The sequence below is a fragment of the Mesoplodon mirus genome (genome assembly GCF_964341445.2).
Source record: "Mesoplodon mirus genome assembly, chromosome: 11".
NCBI classification, from domain to species: domain Eukaryota; kingdom Metazoa; phylum Chordata; class Mammalia; order Artiodactyla; family Ziphiidae; genus Mesoplodon; species Mesoplodon mirus.
In genome coordinates this window covers 29,823,903-29,842,772 of record NC_138987.1, presented here as the reverse complement: position 1 = coordinate 29,842,772, position 18,870 = coordinate 29,823,903, and the positions used below count along the sequence as shown (strand labels likewise).

The 18,870-nt window shown below is 37.7% G+C and overlaps 1 protein-coding gene across 1 annotated transcript in view; it reads right to left on the bottom strand.

Annotated features, from left to right (window-relative positions):
• The window catches only part of POLR3B (RNA polymerase III subunit B), a 113,934-nt gene that overhangs the window by 65,053 nt on the left and 30,011 nt on the right, over positions 1-18,870 (bottom strand). Inside the window, exons 11-12 of the mRNA XM_082635662.1 lie at positions 14,060-14,179; positions 8,898-9,032 (exon numbers count right to left, since the gene is read on the bottom strand). Of these exons, the coding sequence (XP_082491788.1) occupies positions 8,898-9,032; positions 14,060-14,179 (255 nt within the window). The remainder of the gene's footprint in view (positions 1-8,897; positions 9,033-14,059; positions 14,180-18,870) is intronic.

The window sequence follows — 18,870 nt, the reverse complement described above, 5'->3', positions numbered from 1 at the left end:
ACATAAATCACAGCAATTTTTTTTTTGGATCCATCTCCTAGAGTAATGGAAATAAAAACAAAAATAAATAAATTGAACCTAGTTAAATTTAAAAGCTTTTGCACGGCAAAGGAAACCATCAGCAAAATGAAAAGACAACCTACAGAATGGGAGAAAATATTGCAAACAATGTGACCAACAAGAGCTCTATTTCCAAAACAGACAAAGAGCTCATACAGCTCAATATCAAAAAAACAAACAACTCAATCAAAAAATGGGCAGAAGATCTAAATAGACATTTCTCCAAAGAAGACATACAGATGGCCAACAGGCACATGAAAAAATGCTCAACATTGCTAACTATTAGAGAAATGCAAATCAAAATTACAATGAGGTACCACCTCACACCAGTCAGAATGGCCATCATTAAAAAGTCTACAAATAACAAATGTTGGAGAGGGTGTGGAGAAAAGGGAACCCTCCTACACTGTTGGTGGGAATGTAAATTTGTAGAGCCACTATGGAGAACAGGATGGAGGTTCCTTAAAAAACTAAAAATAGACTTACCACATGATCCAGCAATCTCACTCCTGGGCCTATATCCTGAGAAAACTATAATTTGAAAAGATACATGCACCCCAATGTTCACTGCTGCACTATTTACAACAGCCAAGACATGGAAGCAACCTAAATGTCCATTGACAGATAAATGGATAAAGAAGATGTGGTAGATATATACAATGGAATATTACTCAGCCATAAAAAAGAATGAAATAATGCCATTCGAAGCAACATGGTTGGACCCAGTGATTATCATACTAAGTGAAGTAAGTCAGACAGAGAAAGATAAATATCTTATGATATCACTTTTATGTGGAATCTAAAAAATGATATAAATGAACTTATTTACAAAACAGAAATAGACTCACAGACATAGAAAACAAACTTATGGTTACCAAAAAGGAAAAGGGTGGGGGAAGAGGATAAATTAGGAGCGTAGGATTAACAGATACATACTACACTATATAAAACAGATAAACAAGGACCTACTATATAGCACAAGGAACTATATTCAGTATCTTGTAATAACCTATAATGGAAAAGAATCTGAAAAAGAATATAAATCTACATACATACAAACACACAAACATATATATAACTGAATCACTCTGCTGTACATCTGAAACACAACATTGTAAATCAACTATACTTCAATAAAAAAAGTGAAACTTATATTGTAATAAACTACTTTAAAATTTTTAAATAAATGATGCAATAAAAAAAATAATAAGTACTCAAATTCAGGATAGTGGGGAAAAGAGAAGACAGAGTAAGGAAGAAATATATAAGTAAATGAAATGGTAATTAATGGTCAATTATTAAGAATTACTTAAGTTGGTAGTGGATTTGAGGGTGTTGATTTCATTTGTCCCCTTCATAGCTTACATATGTGACATTTTATTTATACTTTTTATGTTAAAAATTATATAATAAATGATATTAAACCATAGTAACCATGGAAAACAAATCATAAAGTCATAAAAATAGACTAGGATGGTTCTGTCTCCAGAATTGATGGAGTAGCTCCTATCAGATGGATTCATCTGCTCATAAAAATTATAAGGGCTGGACAAAATACTGAAACTATTTGAAGGCACTGGAGAGTAAAAGCAGGCAGAAACTGGAGGAAAGTTGACACTTATCGAAAGTGCATTTCTGTTTTTAAGGCTTTTCAACTAAGGGAAGGACACATTAACAAAAAGGGTCCAAGCTACATTCGAAGCTAAAACTCGGAGAGAGACCCACAGTTTTACTGGATTGAAGGACCAGAGGGAAAAGATCGGAGCCACCACGGTAGCTGGAAAGTGAGAGTAAATTCACAGAAAGGAGAGAACCACAAATAAAATCAACACCCTCAAATCCACTACCAACTTAATCTTGGGAGAAAACCCCAAGATTATGTATATAAATTTTGCCCAACTCTCTGGCTGACCCCTGAACTACACATTGAAAGGTGTGGCCCATGTCCCTTACTGCCCCAAATCAGGTGTGGGTTGTGACTGCTTTTTTCAATAAAGTTTTTTTTCAATAAAGTAAAGTAAGTGAAGCTGTGACTTTTAAGACCAGATCATTAAGGCCACGCAGATTCTCTTGTGCATGTGAAACTCACTTGGAGTCCTGAGCCACTCTGATGCCACAGCACTGGAATGGTCAAGACTGAGCTTAGCCCAGCCTTCCAGACACCCCACCACCTCCAGCAGAACAACTACCAACCGAGCTCCATGTGAAACAGAAGAATCACACAGCCAAATCCTGCCTGAACTCCTGACCCACAAAATTGTGAGATACAACAAAATGGTGATTGTCTTAAGCCATGCAATGCAGAAACAGATATAACCAGAACACCATTTATATACAATTTGCAAAACTAAATAAGTGGCTTATGACAAATAAATAGCAGGCATACTTCTTCAATAATTAAATATATTATTACAACGACTTAAATTCCCCTGCAAAATTAATTATATTAGTTTTTTTTTCCTTTATAGAGGAAGAAAAAAGTAGGATATATTTGTAATCTAAGCTACCTAACCAAACAGTAATGTAATATTGGGGGACATTATATATGCACCCATTATACAATTAAACAGGAATTCTGAAGTTCAGTGAAATCTTGTAAGCTAAAGATTTTCCAAATTTCACACTATTCTTGAATGCTTATAACCCACTGGTAGTTTTCTGACTCAAAATGAAGACATTAAAACCAGTGAGTCTCCTCCAGCCACTGCTGAAGAAAGCATTTCCTAAGTGGAATGTTACTTAACACTCTTCCCCCTTAAGGTAGACAAGTCCTTCATCTTTCCTACTAAAATCAACTTTGCAGATGGGAAAGCTAGGATCCTGAACTTGATTTACCATGTCAGAAGTGTTCTAAAAAGAAAACTTCCTCCTCTGAGAGCTTAATCCTATCTTCCACTCAGACCCAGCAGTTTCCTTCATGGAAGAAAGAATATGGGAATGGAAGCAGGTGCAGGGGAGGAGAGGGATGGAGAAGCCCATTTCAGCAACTTCCTGTGTAAACTGGCAAAAGGAACTTGAATAAGCATCCTCAACAGAAGCAAATGCCCTTAACCTAAACCACAAAAGCTCAGCTCTATTTTAATTAGTTCCTTACACTTAGACTTTTGTGTCTCAAATTATGACAAAGTTTTTTTGGATCCTAGCTGAATTTGTTGTAGCCCCCTGATTCAAACACAAGGAAATGCCCCGGTACTAAACAAGTAAAATGTAAGAGCACACTCAACAAAACTAATGCCTCATTAATAAATTTCTCCACCCTTAAAATTTCAACGTAAGAGAAATAACGTTCTCCAGTTCACAGAGCAGTGAGAAGCTATAAGGCCAAGTCACACAATAAGCCACATTATTTAGGTCAAGAGTAAAATGATTAAAAGGGATGGAATGCTGGTGATAATATTCAATACCTTTCATTGCTAGCATGAGGCCTTTCAGCCTGCCTAAGACAGGAGCACTAAAGAGCAAATTATATTTAAGAAAAAATGCTGACAGCTCATCAATTGATTTTCAATGAAAATGCTAAAAAAAATTAATAAAGAAGTTAAGCTGCTGAAATACAGTTTCACCAATTAGCTTAATGTCAGAGAATTCTAATTAGGCGTCTTGAGATTGCTATTTAGTGTTTAAGCCTTCAGAGTGCCAAATTCTCCTTTTCACACAAGCTGGTTGCAAAATTAAAGACATTAGGCAGCCTTAATTACATTATCAGAACAGCTGGGATTAGGCAATCTCTGAAGTCAAGACGGCATTCTTTTGTCACAGGGTGGAAATCCCTGGCTTTCCAGGGTGCCGGATTTTGGTGCCGTTCCATATCTCATCCATACAAAGCAAGCTGCATTAGAAACAAAAAAATTTGCAGACGAAGAATAGACTAATGCTCAGCAAATAATGAACACATTACTGAAAAAGAAAAGGTAGGTGAAAAGATTAAGCCTGAAATCAGTAGGTTTTGCTAACACCTCTATTGGCGGCTGGCCGGCCAGCCCTCTGGTGGCAGTGAGACTAAGGGAAAGCTCTGTGAACCCGCTTGGCCAGTGGATACAGCTCTGTTATCTAAAGCTGAAGCACATTTATACTCCCTCATCCCACGGGGTGTGAAATTAGCAGATATTGTTTTTACACAGTTTTGCCAACACAATGTCTTTTATGTCTTTACATTGTTTATAAAGCAATGTTTTCTTGCACATGGGAACCCTCTTTTTAATTCTAATTTTTTAAGCAACAGGACAGTCTCTCCTCTCCCCTCTCAACTCCATTCCTTAGTCCTCCAAACACCCAACATTTTTTTTAAAGGACTCATTTAACAGCATAATTTCTTTTCCAAATAAAAAACTGTAAAAATTGGAATTGTTGGTGGTGGGGATTCGCACAATCCCCTGAACAGTGGTCAATCTGAAGGTGGCCAAAAACCCACCTGTTGGCATTAGCCGTTAACCAAACAGAACTTCCCAAGTATTCCAGGCATTAATTTTTTCTCAAAACCTAAAACTGCTCTTATTTTTCAATTCCAGTTTTTTACATTTTAGATGTGGTAATTAATATCTGCTGTTATCATTCCAGCCACCATCACTGTCATCTGGAATACTGCAGAGTCTCCTAACTGGTCCATTCCTGGTCTGTTCATCTCCAAATCAGATCTCTTTTTTTTTGGCCGTACGCAGGCTTCTCACTGTTGTGGCCTCTCCCGCTGCGGAGCACAGGCTCCGGATGCGCAGGCCCAGCGGCCATGGCTCACGGGCCCAGCCTCTCCGCGGCATGTGGGATCCTCCCAGATCGGGGCACGAACCCGTGTCCCCTGCATCGGCAGGCAGACTCTCAACCACTGTGCCACCAGGGAAGTCCTCCAAATCAGATCTCTTAAACTGAAAATCAGATGGTGTCACTTCCCCGATTATGACTCTCTCGTGGTTTTCCACTGCATGCGAAATTAAATCCCAAACTCTTCCCGTGGCTTACGATGCTAGTTCTACAGTGTCCTCTCTCACCACCCCTAAACCTCACACTCCAGCCACAATGGTCCTTTTCCAGTTCCTCCAATACAGGCGCTGCCTGGGGATGTATGTTGCTTGTGCGGGTCTCTTGATGGAATGCAGTTCCTGAGGTTGCGTGAGACTGGCTTCTCCTCACTCAAGTCTCAGCTGGAATGTCTGAGGGCTCGGCTTAAAATATATCACTTTTTCAAAGAGGTCTTTCCTGACCATCCAGAATAAAGTTAACACCCCTTCCCCCAACCAACATCCCAACTCTCACTCTAATATTAATTAGTCTGTTTTTGGTTTGCCTTAAACACTTATGACCATCTAATATCACATTTATTTACTGTTTACTTGTTCCTTGTTTGTCTCCTCTACCAAAATGTACACTGTTGAGAGCAGGTGCCCCATCAAGTCTCATTCACTATTGTATCTCCGGTGTCTAGTACTTTATCTGGGGACAGAGAGATGAATATGAATGTAAGTGGTTCCTGCCCTCAATGAGTTTACAGTCTAAAGGGGGAAAGAAGTGAGCAGGTAGAGAATTGTACAGTAATTCAGCATGCAAATAAAGACCTAAACGACTGAGCTACTAACTACTCCTGGGGTTCACAGGTGGTTTCAAAGAGGGTGATTCAAAGAATGATGAATGCGTAGGAGCTCCTCATGATGGGGAAGGAGAAGAGGAGATAAGGGAGGGGCAACTTAGGCAGAAGACATAACTCAAAGGATGAAAGAGCATCACACTGTGTTTGGGAAGGAGTGGCTCACTTTAGCATGAGATGAGGCTGGAAAGGTGCACAGGGGCAAGATCATCAAGGACCCTGACAAGCCTGCTAAACAGTCTACACCTGGGGACTTCCCTGGCGGTCCAGTGGTTAAGACTTCACCTTCCAGTGCAGGGGGTGTGGGATCGATCACTGGTCGGGGAGCTAAGATCCCACATGCCTCGCGGCCAAAAAAAAAAAGAGTCTACACCTGGTTCTGTAGAGCAATAAGACTGTGTTTATGAACTTCACAGAGGAGTTTCAGGGGAAGGGGAAACAGGCAGAGAAAGAAGCCCTTATACCCCACCTCAACCAGAGAGGCTCAACTTTTATCTGTTTCAATATTGGGATTCTGAGTAAGACTTCATGCTTTAAAAATCTTGAAACTCACACATGAAGCTCAGGCCTGCTGAGGGATGCTCCTGGGAAATGGACCTGTGCTTCACCGAATCTCACAGTAAATGCTCAGGAATGTGTTGGGATGGCTTTGCACCAGGTAAATAGGCAGGCACCTGGCCAGAGCCTCCAGAACAGACAGATGGGAGGGGCAGGTGAGAATCAGAGAAAGCACATAAAAAGATCCAAACATACTAATGCTGTGTTCACTCTTGAGTTGGGACATGTGAATACCTGCTTTATTGAGTTTTAATACACAAACACACATACGTGTTATATATAGTCCTATATGCATGAAAATTTTCGTAACTAAAAAGCACATACACAAAAGCAGGCATATGTCAATTTCTGTGGCAACACACACATTTAATGATTAAATCCCCACTAAGTAAGCAGACATACTGCTTTGAATATACGTTTCATACTAATGAGGACAAAATGTTCCTTTATGTGATTTCTCCTAAAACTGCAAAGCCTGACTCCAAACTTGCCCTTGACAAAGGACCCCAAATGAGGCCAGAAAACTTAGCATAAATTCACACAGGCCTGAATGTCCACAAGCCATGAGTTTCCAACAGTAAAACTTTAAAAAGCCAGTTAATAAAGATATTTGTATATGCATAGGGTATCTCTGGAAGGATAGAGATGACGAGAAAAGTGAACATTACTGGGGGGAGGAACTGAGAACTGGGTCAGGTGAAAGTGTGGGGGGGTCAGAGTGGGAGAAAGACTCATTTTCACTGTAAACTTTCTTGTAATTGTTTGAAAGTCTTTTTACTGTGCTAATATGTTATGTTTTAAAAACATTTTTACTGTGTATTATTAGTTTTAATATCTGCTGTTTTATAATGTTTACTGTTACATTATTTTTTAATCATAACATTGTTCTTTAAAAATTAAAAATACTTGCTTAAATTGGTAAGACAAATAACCACAAGAATGGGGGAAGGAACATCTTACAGTCCAGCTATGGTTGAAAGAACTATACAGAATGTTTCAGCTGTTTGCTGCAAGGAGACAGGATTCAGAGGTTTACAGCCAAGTTAAATGCCTTAAATCAAACAAAAAACAAACATTCTTCAGAAGAATAAAACAGAATCCCAAGTCTCTACCATTCATCATCCACAATGTCCATCAGGATACAATCCAAGATTGTTACACACATGAAGAAAAAGGAGAACATGACCCATACTCAAGAGAAAATTTAATCAAGAGATTGATCCGGAGATGATTGATATGTTGGAATTAGACCAGGATTCTAAAACAGCTGTTAAAGTTCAAGGGTGTAAATGAAACTATGGTTGTGATGAATGAACAAACAAGAAATCTCAGTAGAGAAAAAATACCCAAATGAAATTTCTACAACTGAAAAATACAATACCTAAACTAAAAAATTAACTGGATGAGTGTAATAGCATATTAGAGATAACATAAGAAAAAGTAAGGGAACCTGAAAATAGATCAACAGAAATTATCCAATCTGAAGAAGAGAGTAAAACTGAAAAAAAATCAAGAGCCTTAATACCAAAGGGTCTAACAATATAATCTGGGTCAGAAGGAGAAGAGAGAATAGTACAAAAAAGACATTTGAAGAAATAAAGACTAAAAATGTCTCAAATTTGGTTAGACATAAATTTACAGACTTAAGAACTTAGTGAACCCTAAGTAGGATATTAACAGAGACCACCACACCAAGACACTTTTTTAAAACCAAAGGTAGGGACTTCCCTGGTGGCACAGTGGATAAGACTCTGCACTCCCAATGCAGAGGGCCTGGGTTCAATCCCTGGTCAAGGAACTAGATCTCACACGCATGCCGCAACTAAGAGTTTGCATGCCACAAGTAAGGAATCCGCCTGCTGCAAACAAGGAGCCCACGTGCTGCAACTAAGGAGCTGGCAAACTGCAACTAAAGAGCCCTGGAGCCACAAGTAAGGAGCCTGCCTGCCGCAACTAAGACCCACCACAACTGAGACCCAGTGCAACCAACAACCAACCAACCAACTAAATAAATAAATAAATAAAACAGAGAGAAAATATCAAAAGCAGCCAGGTCTATATTCTAGCTGTTTGATTTAAAGGGAATTTCTGATTTAAATGCTGAAACATGAAGTTTCAAAGTTTTAGACACCTGTTACCCAGTTGAAGGGGATACATACTCTCAAAATAAGATAAAATTTATCAGGCTAAGACTGAAAATGAGATAAAAGATGTCCTCACTAACCTACTTCTACTACATCACCAAAAAAGTTAGGGGATTGTTTACTTGTTTATTGTCTATCGTCTATCTCTCTCACTAGACTATATGGACTAAGAGAAAAGGGACCTTTGTCTGTCTTATTTTCCCTGTATACCAGTTTCTAGAACTATGCCTGGCACACGATAGGAGTTTAATAAATATTTGTTAACTGAATAAATGATACTACTTAAAGCCATACATCACGTCCTACATTAAACAGAATGAGGGTAAACATCTCAAAAAAAGATATAATATAGGTAACACTATTAACATATTTAAAGAACTAAGAGTTTTCATAGCAATTGTTAAGTCAGAGATAGTAAGTCATGTGTGAATGTTTATACTCCAAATACACAAAACCTATATTCCATTCAACCATCTCTTCCTCCTATCTAAAATGAACACTAAATTAATTTTTATTGAGGAAAATAAAATAAGATTCCTGACATAAAATAATTAAATCACCTGTCCTGCCAACTCCAATCGCTTGTTACCATAATAATCTCTGTCGTCAACTTTATTATCTCCTTGGGCCAGAATTACTCTTCGCACCATCACTGCAGTATAGATACATTTGGCTCGAAAATTGAATTCTTTAACCTGTAATTCAGAAATCAGAGAAAATTTTTGAGACAATGCACATTAAAATTTAAGGTGCCTCAAGAAAACAGTCAATGTTATCATATTTAAGTAAGAAAATAATGAATTGTTTTGATTCTCCCTATTCAAAGAAATTCAACTAGTCTATAAACTTCCTGAGAGCTGAGATGATGACTTTTCATCTTTGTACTCAATACCTGTGGTAGCTTTTCTTCAAAGATGACCACCATCAACTCCTTCCCTCCCTATATGTTTTATGCCATTCCTTCATTAAGAGGTGGAGTCCATCACCCCCTTTGGGTTGGCCTGTAAACTAGAAGTTTCCACTTCCTTTTTCTTAAAGTCCTGAAGTACCATGTGAGAAGTCTAGAACACTTTGTTGGGGAGAAAAGGGCCACTTGGAAAAGCAATGAGGAGCCAGAGATATGAGTGAAGACGCATCTTGGATGTCCACCCCAGTCGAGCCTTTGGATGACTCCATCCTCAGCTGCTATCTGTCTGCAACTTCATGAGACCCAAACTGAGAACCTCCTTCCCCACCACTGAGCCCAGTCAAACCAGAGAACCATGAGAGAGAGCAATAAACAGTTATCTCAAGCCATTAAATTTTGGAAATGTTTGTTATGCAGCAATAAATAACAGGAATGGTATATTGTCAGGACTCACCAAATATCTACGGAATGAATCAACAGACTGATGAATAAATTTGCTGCAAATGTTCTATTCAATCTTCTCTTCTACAACTGAAATCTACATAAACAAATCTCGCCCAATCAGTAAGTTAAATCAGAACTGGTTAAATCATTGCACTGGTTTGTTTGGGGAGACAAAAACCTTAGGTAACTAGGTAAATTCTCTCTCTACAACCTAAACGATGAGTTCTGAGAGTATGGACTAAGCTTCTGCCAATTCTAAGGAACATTTTATAGGCTTATCTATAGAAAATTCATATTATAAAATTTCTGTTTTACTTTCCTTAATCATTGAGTAAGATCCCAATGGTATCCTATTAAGTTTATCACTACGACAGATTAAAGAACAGCAACTGGTCTCCTTCACACGTTTTTCTGCTGCTGCTAAGGAATTACACTAAATGATATAGGATGTTAGAAACTCTGTATATGTTTCCAAAAGTTCATCCTCCTTCAAAGGAAGTTTCACGTCTTCATTAGGTCAATTTATCCCCTTTCTATTACTGAGAACTTTAGAATGTGTTAAAAGAAATGTGTTAATTTTGGAATGTGGTAAGAGAAAAAGCAGCCCTAAAAGCTATTTTGTCATCTTGTACCCACAAAACAATTACATCAATAAGAAAGGCTGGAATAAATCTAGATCTTCAAAAAGAAAAGTCTCTGGTCCATCCTCAAACAAACAAACAAACCAAAAAGCCCTACAACCCTAACACCAATTACCACAACACTGAGCAGAAGAACCCAGTCTTTGAGTAGCTATAAGTAATTTACATTCTCAGTTGGTATTTACAAACTGTATGGTCCTCCATTCAGATACATCTAATTTATTTTTTTTTCTGATTTTAATGTGGTGAGTTACATTGAACATGTAACTCTTCTAGTTGTATTTACTTATTTTGTTAATGAAAAAAATGAAGCAAATTTTCATTAACCAAATTTTCAACTTTTAACAAAGTCCGTATCACGTGTTTATTTTGCATAAATAGTGGGAGACTCTCCCAAGACATTTATAAGTAGAAATAAACATGGATATTTACAGCAGATGCCCCACTGCACTTTAAAAGGCACTTGAACATTAACTCATTTTGCCGTTCCCCACTTTTTAAACTACTATATGCTGAAAAGTAAACCTTAGGTCTAAATTGAAAAAATAAGTTAATACTGAGCCCATTTTTCCTACTGATATAGAGAGTGGGAATCCTTTAATCTAGTAGCTGACATCACTTTTTGGTAGAATGCCAATAATAGTTCCATTATCCCTTTGTGAACTATCTGAAAGAGGGAGAGAAAAAAGACCTACCAAATGAGCTTGGAACACTGAAACAGAATTGTTATCGCCAAAACTCTGGAGTCCTTTTAATATTACCTTGGAGGAAAAAGAGGTCTTAGGCATCTTGGGGAAACCCTTAGAGCAGTGGTTTCCAAATTTTAGTGTGCATCATAATTATTGCAGGGCCTGTTAGAACAGACTGCTGGGCCCCACTCCCAGAGTGTCTGGCTCAGTATGTCTATGGTAGAGTCCAAGAACTTCTGGCAAGTTCCCAGGTGATGCTGACTCTACTACGTAGTCTGAAAAACTCTCACTTCCAAGGAACTGAGAGGCTGGGCTTCGGAGCCAAAGCCTCAAGTACAAGTGCAGGGACTGCTGAGCATCCTGCCCATCTCTCTCCCTCTATGTAGATACATCTGAACCAGTGCTTTCTACATTTTAGTCATTCAAGTACCACCACCATGATTACTGTCATATCTCTGTAACACTTAAAGTACTAATTATTTAATATTTTTTGTCAACTTTAAACAACTAATTTTTAAGTAAGCTTCATCTATACAATAATACCATAAAATCCTAAATACCACAGAAATGGATTTAATGTGCTAGTTGTATTTTTTCTAACAAGTACATAATTATTTAAAGAAAAATGTCCTTATATCATCTAAAATCACCTCTAACAGTATTCTTAGGTAAATATTGTCCTAAACCATTCTGGAAAATGAAGGTCTTTTCTTGGTTTATCTATTCTGACTTCTCACTGGATCATATATAACAAAACTTCTTTTTTAAAAGAATTTATTTATTTTATTTATTTATTTTTGGCTGCATTGGGTCTTCGTTGCTGTGCGCGGGCTTTCTCTAGTTGCGGTGAGCAGGGGCTGCTCTTCATTGCAGTGCACAGGCTTCTCATCGCGGTGGCTTCTCTTGTTGCGGAGCACAGGCTCTAGGCACGCGGGCTTCAGTAGTTGTAGCACGCTGGTTCAGTAGTTGTGGCTCACGGGCTTAGCTGCTCCACAGCATGTGGGATTTTCCTGGACCAGGGCTCGAACCCGTGTCCCCTGTGTTACGAGGTGGATTCTTAACCACTGCGTCACCAGGGAAGCCCTAACAAAACTATAAAAACGGTAGCTTAGGCCCACTGCAACCACACAAAAGTACCAATGTTCAGCTTTATCAATTTACATAAATAAATTTCGGTATAGCCAGCATTCTATCAGCTAAGGGTCTTTAACCAAAAGGTCTCCTCAGCTGTTGTACAAAGCTAAGTGAGGCCCCAATGGAGACGTGATGGCCATGTCTGGGAGCCAGCAAACCATGGAGCTTTATGTGCACCCTATCACTGAATTGGCACAGTGGTATTAGTTTCATTTTTCAGATGAGAAAACTGAAGCTTAGAAAAGTGAAGATTTGCCCAAAGTAAATCAGCTAGGAAGTTAAGAAACCCAGTTTGAACCCTTGTCTCTCTGGCTCTAAAGCCCTTGTTGTTTCCACTACTCATTTTTGCTATTTTGAGTTTTAAACTGTTTTTCTAATCACCTAAAATTCAGTTCAGACACAGCTTTAACATTAAGAGTTTTCTAATTCTTTGAATTAGATCAAGGATAAACATAAATGAGTGGCAGCCAAAGGGCAGAATCAGAGACCCATATTATTTGGCTAATAACGTGTTTCAAAATAAGAAAATAATCATTAAGATTCAGTTTAGGTGGTCACTGTTCACTTCTGCAGTTCCTTCAACTTTCCTTTATATATAATCAGCCCCTGAATGTAGAGTCTGCAATCCCTGAATTAGATCATCATGTATAATACACATGCTAATTCATCAAAAACCGGACTATTTGGTTAACAAGATAGTCTGACTAACAAATAATTTTATAACTTAGAAAGAGTAGCATATATATTAAATGGGAGTGGGGGAAGAATGACTCTTGCCAACTTGGCTGATCTCTGTTTAATAATAAGTTAATTTAAAAAAATAAATATTAAGGGTCAGAAGAGGGGATTCTAGCTCTCTCTCTCTCTCTCTGACAACTAACCAGCTGGATGAAAAGGTAAATCATCTAGCTTTGCCAGACCTGAGCATCTTCACTGTAAGTGAAGGAGGCTGGACAATGTGAACTCTAAAATTCAAGCAATAAATAGGTCTAGGAGATAGCCCATCCAATATTTTAATAAGGTCTAGGAGATAAGCCCATCCAATATTTTAATAAGTATCTATGGCAGTGATGGTAACATAACATTGAGAATGTACCTAATGCCTCAGAGATGTACATATAAAAATGGTAAATTTTTGGGACTTCCCTGGTGGCGCAGTGGTTAAGAATCCACCTCGTAATGCAGGGGACACGGGTTTGAGCCCTGGTCCAGGAAGATCCCAGCCTGTGTGCCATAACTACTGAGCCTGCGCTCTAGAGCCCATGAGCCACAACTACTGAGCCCGTGTGCCACAACTACTGAAGCCCATGCGCCTAGAGCTTGTGCTCCACAACAACAGAAGCCACGACAATGAGAAGCCCGTGCACCACAATGAAAAGTAGCCCCTGCTCGCCACAACTAGAGGAAGCCCACACGCAGCAACGAAGACCCAACACAGCCAAAAATAAATACATAAATAAAAAAAATTTTTTTTTAAAAAGGTAAATTTTATGTTATGTATATTTTACCACAATTTAAAAAAAGTATCCATATGAGCAAGGCACTGTAAGCTTGCTTTAAGTTATTTAAAAATATCTACAACACCATCCCTGTCCTTCAAAAGGAGAAATCTAATAGCAGTGCTGCTATATACATGAATATAAAAAAACTGTAATTTTGGATTGAAATAAGAACCAAGAGAGAGTAAACATGATGATGATACAATACAGTTAACATTCTCTAAGTACAAATAAACTATTGATAATGGAAGATTATTTCCAGGGCAGTCCACTGGAGAGTCCTCTTTAGGATTCTCTCTTTTCTTAAGGAGCTATACTTTAATTAATGTAAACTTGTATTCAGAATTCTTTAACAGAAATGCATGGACCCCACAATGATCATTATTCAGTTGCAAAGGGGTTACTCACTGGTACATGCGTCAGAATGGTAGAAGCCAGGAGCTCTCTTGCTTCTTCTATTTTGGTTTTCTTTGGTCCACCTCCCCACATCCTTTGCCTTCTTACTTTGTTCCCTATGTATTTTAATGCCTGTAAAAAACAGAATATATTTATAATAATGTTTGAATGACATCATCAGAGAGAATTTGTTAAACTACCCATACATGACACTATAAGCAAAACAGACAAGGATCCTGCTTATAGAGAAAGCTGAATTGGTCCTAGTCAAAAATCAACATTTGTCATAAATCAATGACAAAGCAGCATTTACATGCTATTTAATATACTGGTTCCCTTTTTATTTTATAATTTGTTTTCTTACTATAAAATTGATACATGATCATTGTAGGAAATTTAGAAAATACAGAGGAGATAGATGTATCAGCCATCAATCTTCCTCCCACAGAGGACCACAGTCTATAGTTAACGCTTTGGGGTAGTAGTTTTTCCCCTCAAGAAGGAATTACACCATGTATGACCTCTATCCTGAAATCAACAAAGCATTGCTGAAAGAAAACAAAACCTAAATAAATTGAGGGTTATGCCATTTTCATGGACTGGAACATATAATAGTGTTAAGATGGCTTACTGTTAAAATTCTCTCCAAACTGACCAAGAGATATATCATAATTGCTAATTATACTCCTGGCAGGCTTTCTAAAAAACAAAAATTGATTGATTCCAAAATATATATGGAAATGAAAAAGAATAGCCGAAACAATCCTGAAGAAGTCAGAGGATTTACATTACGTGATTTCAACTATAAAGCTATAGTAATCAAGACAGTGTGATGCGAGGGTAAGGACAAATGGATCAATGGAAGAGAATAACAAGTGTGGAAATAAACCAACTTTTATGGTCAATTGAATTTTGACAAAAGTGCCAAAGCAATTCAATGGGCGAAGGAAAGTCTTTTCAATAAATGATGTCAAAACAACTAAATACCCATAAAGTAAAAAATTAACCTTGACCCTTATTTCACACCAAATAGAAAATTAGTTTAAGATGGATTTTAGACATAAACATAAGAAGTAAAACCATAATGCTTCCAGAATAAAACATAGAATATGTTACTGCTCTTGGGGTAGGCAAAGATTTCTTTAAATGGAAATCAATAACCATAAAAAAACAAATAAAAACACCCTATTGATAATCAGATTTTATCAAAATTAAAAACTGCTCATCACAGTTAAGATAATGAATAGGGAAGTAATGGGCTGGGAGAAAATGCCTGCAATACATAAACCTGACAAGGGATTTATATCCAGGATATATGTATATATTTTTTTAAATTTTAATTTTATTTTTTTATATTTATATTTTTTAAAGAGGACTCTGAAATTCAATAATAAAAAGGCAATTCAATAAGGAAAACGAGCGAAAGATTTGGACAGACACCTCACAAAGGAAGTCGATAAGCACATGAAAAAGTGTTCAACATCCTTTGTCATCTGGAAAATGCATGATTAAAACCACAATGAGATACCACCAAACACCCACTAGAACAGCTAAAGTTAAAAAAGACTGACAACACTGAATGTTGGTGAGGATGTGAAGCAATCAGAACTCTCAGACACAGCTGGGGGGACTGCAAAATGGTACCATCACTTTGGAAAAAGACCTGGCAGTTCCAACTTTATAAAAGTTACATACACAACCGCTTTTTGATCCAGCAATTCTACACCTAGGTATTTATCTGAGAGAAATGCCAAACTGTTCAGGCAGAGTCTTGTACACAAACGTTTACGGCAGTTTTATTCATAACAGGAAAAGAGTGAAACAAACCAAACGTCCATCAACAGGAAAAGATAACAAATTGTGGTATATTCAAACAATGGAACACTACTCAGCAATAAAAAGGAACATGGGAATTCCCTGGTGGTCCAGTGGTTAAGACTCCATGCTTTCACTGCAGGGGTGCAGGTTCAATCCCTAGTCGGGGAACTAAGAACCTGCAAGCTGCGCAGTGTGGCCAAATTAAAAAAAAAAAAAAAAAAAAAAAGACAGAAAAAACACACAGAAAACAAAAAAGCAATAAAAAGGAACAGACCACATGGATAGATGACATAAAGAGGAACAACTTGGCTGAATCTAAGACAATACACTCCACAAACAAAGCTGGACACCAAGAAGTATACACTGCATAATTCCATATATAAAATTCTAGAACAGGCAAAACTAATCTATGGTGGAAAAATAAGATCAGTGGGGGAAGAAGATAACAGAGGTGAAAACTAACTAGGAGGGGCATGAGGGAACTTTCCGGGGTAATGGAAGTATTCTATATCTTATAAAAATTATACAATTAAGATTTGTACTTATCAGTGTATATACATTTTACCTAAAAAAAAGAAATATTAAAAACTAATCAAGTAATAGGTGAGGAGGAGGTAGAGATTTAGATGAAACAAGAATGGCAAAGTGTTTTTAATTGTTGAAGCTGGGTGATAGGCACACGGGGTTCATAATACTATTCCGTATACTTTGCACATGTTGAAATTTTTCCATAAAAAAAAGTTTGAAAAGAAGAGGATAATGTGGTTATTATTTTGTAAAAGCAATGAATGCTTTTTTTTTTTTTAAACTGGTTTTCAGTTAGAAGAAAGGGATGATTCTTTATCCTGGAATTCCTGTCCCCATTTACCTGCCTGGGAAATTTCTTCTCCATGCTGCAAAACCTAGATCAGGTATCACTTCCTCTTTGAAGCCTCTCCTAACCACACTCCTTTCTCTGTGTTATTTTAATTCCTTATATATAAAGAATTGAGTACTTCCATTCATGTTCAGATCACACTATATTTTAATTGTCTATTTACCTGTATGGCTCTCTTACTAGATGATATGTCGTCTTTTTCCTCGATTCCTAATGACTAAAATAGTGCCTAGAACTAAATGGAACTCCTCTGTTAAGACTGGACATCAAATCTAGGAATCTCCCCTGGTTAAAAAAAAGGTCATTTAGAGTGTAAAATAAACTTAAGACCTTTAAAACACAAGCTGTGGGTAACCTAGAAGTAAGTAGTAAGTAAGTAACTAACTGAGGCAAGTCAGCAGTTGGTGGGAACCACGAATAGATAGGCACTTCAGTTTTCCCTAAACTGAGCTGTCTTCATTAAATTTTGGTCTTCTAGTTCCCTTGGGAAAGAGGCTATAGATTCTTCACTTCTTTGAGGAAGAAACAGAGGAACACAGGGGAGCCTGGTATTCTTTCTGATGTAGCAGAAAGCCACCTTTTCCCTAGAATACCTAATAAAGTTGCCAGGGGTTCACAGTGTGAGGGTTAGGGTAAGAGCCCAATCTGTTCATAAACAGGCCACGATGACACCCCTAGTGCATCCTATCCTCCCAAAAAGGTAATAACTAATTTCTTCTCTATTTATCAGAGCCCCTGGCAATGAAAATGTAAAACATCCATGACCAATGTAACAGCAAAAAGGCTTTGTGAGCAGAAGTGGAGGAATCACTGAAAAGGGAAGCATTAAAGACAAAACAAAACACAGATTTTAAGCAATCCACTAAAGTGCCATGTCGTCAAAAGTTCTATTACGTAAGGTAAAGTGTACTTGCTACATTTTCGATTAGAATAACATAAAATATTCATGTTACCGTAACTCATATGTTCAATTTATCAACCATTTTGGATTACCCGTGCCTCTGTTACCTTTCATCAGTTGCAAATAATTAATCTTTGCTTTAATCCAGCATTCAGAGAACAAGCCATCTCAAACTTCTACTTCCTGTTTGTCTTTCTCACGTTAGGAACATTTGTCTTTCTTAAGTTAAATAACTGCACATTCTCCTCATCTTTTTTTTTTTTTTTTTTTTTTTTGCGGTACGCGGGCCTCTCACTGCTGTGGCCTCTCCCGCTGCGGAGCACAGGCTCCGGATGCGCAGGCTCAGTGGCCATGGCTCACAGGCCCAGCTGCTCCGCGGCACATGGGATCCTCCCGGACCGGGGCACAAACCCGTATCCCCTGCATCGGCAGGCGGACTCTCAACCACTGCGCCACCAGGGAGGCCCTCTCCTCATCTTTTAACTGAACTTTTCTAGCTCCGTTAGCTAAAATTTTCTGTCAGTACCTATTTAAGAGAAATAAATGAATGTTTTTCCAACCCACTGTTTAGCCCCTGCTCAAATAGCTTTACAGTGAAAAGGTTATCTGACCAACAATGATGTTTGTAATAAATGAATAATGGATCTCACTGAATCCACGGGGGTAGCATTAAGGTAAATCGTTCTTCCAAGGCATTATACAGCTTTAAAGCATAGAGTGCGTCTTCCAAAATTGAGCCAATTCCTCGGTGTTGCTTAACATTTCCTCTTCACGTTCTTGGAGCCTTTGGACAACGTAATTTCAGTTTATAACAAAAATGCATATTCACTAAATATTTCACTTTCAATGAAGAGCAAAATTAGAATCTCCTAAATCCAAACAACTTTTCCTGATGCTGCCTGCCTGATAGAGTTGACTGTAAATTAACTACAGAAAAAGAAGGCAGTGATAAGAATAATCCCTACTGATTTGTGCTTTTGAATTATATGTACTTACATATGACAATCAACCTTCCTAAATGTTTGGCTCAGTCTATGAAAATATCAAGACTGGTTTGACTTTTCAGAACACATACTAACAGATATAAGATACTATCTCTAATAACATTCTGGGTGACAAGAAAAAAGCAGCATGGAATTTATACCTTGTAAGCAACCCACAGAACAGACAATATATGGATGGATATATAATTGTCCATTGTGCTTCTACAGTAAGGAATTCCTACCT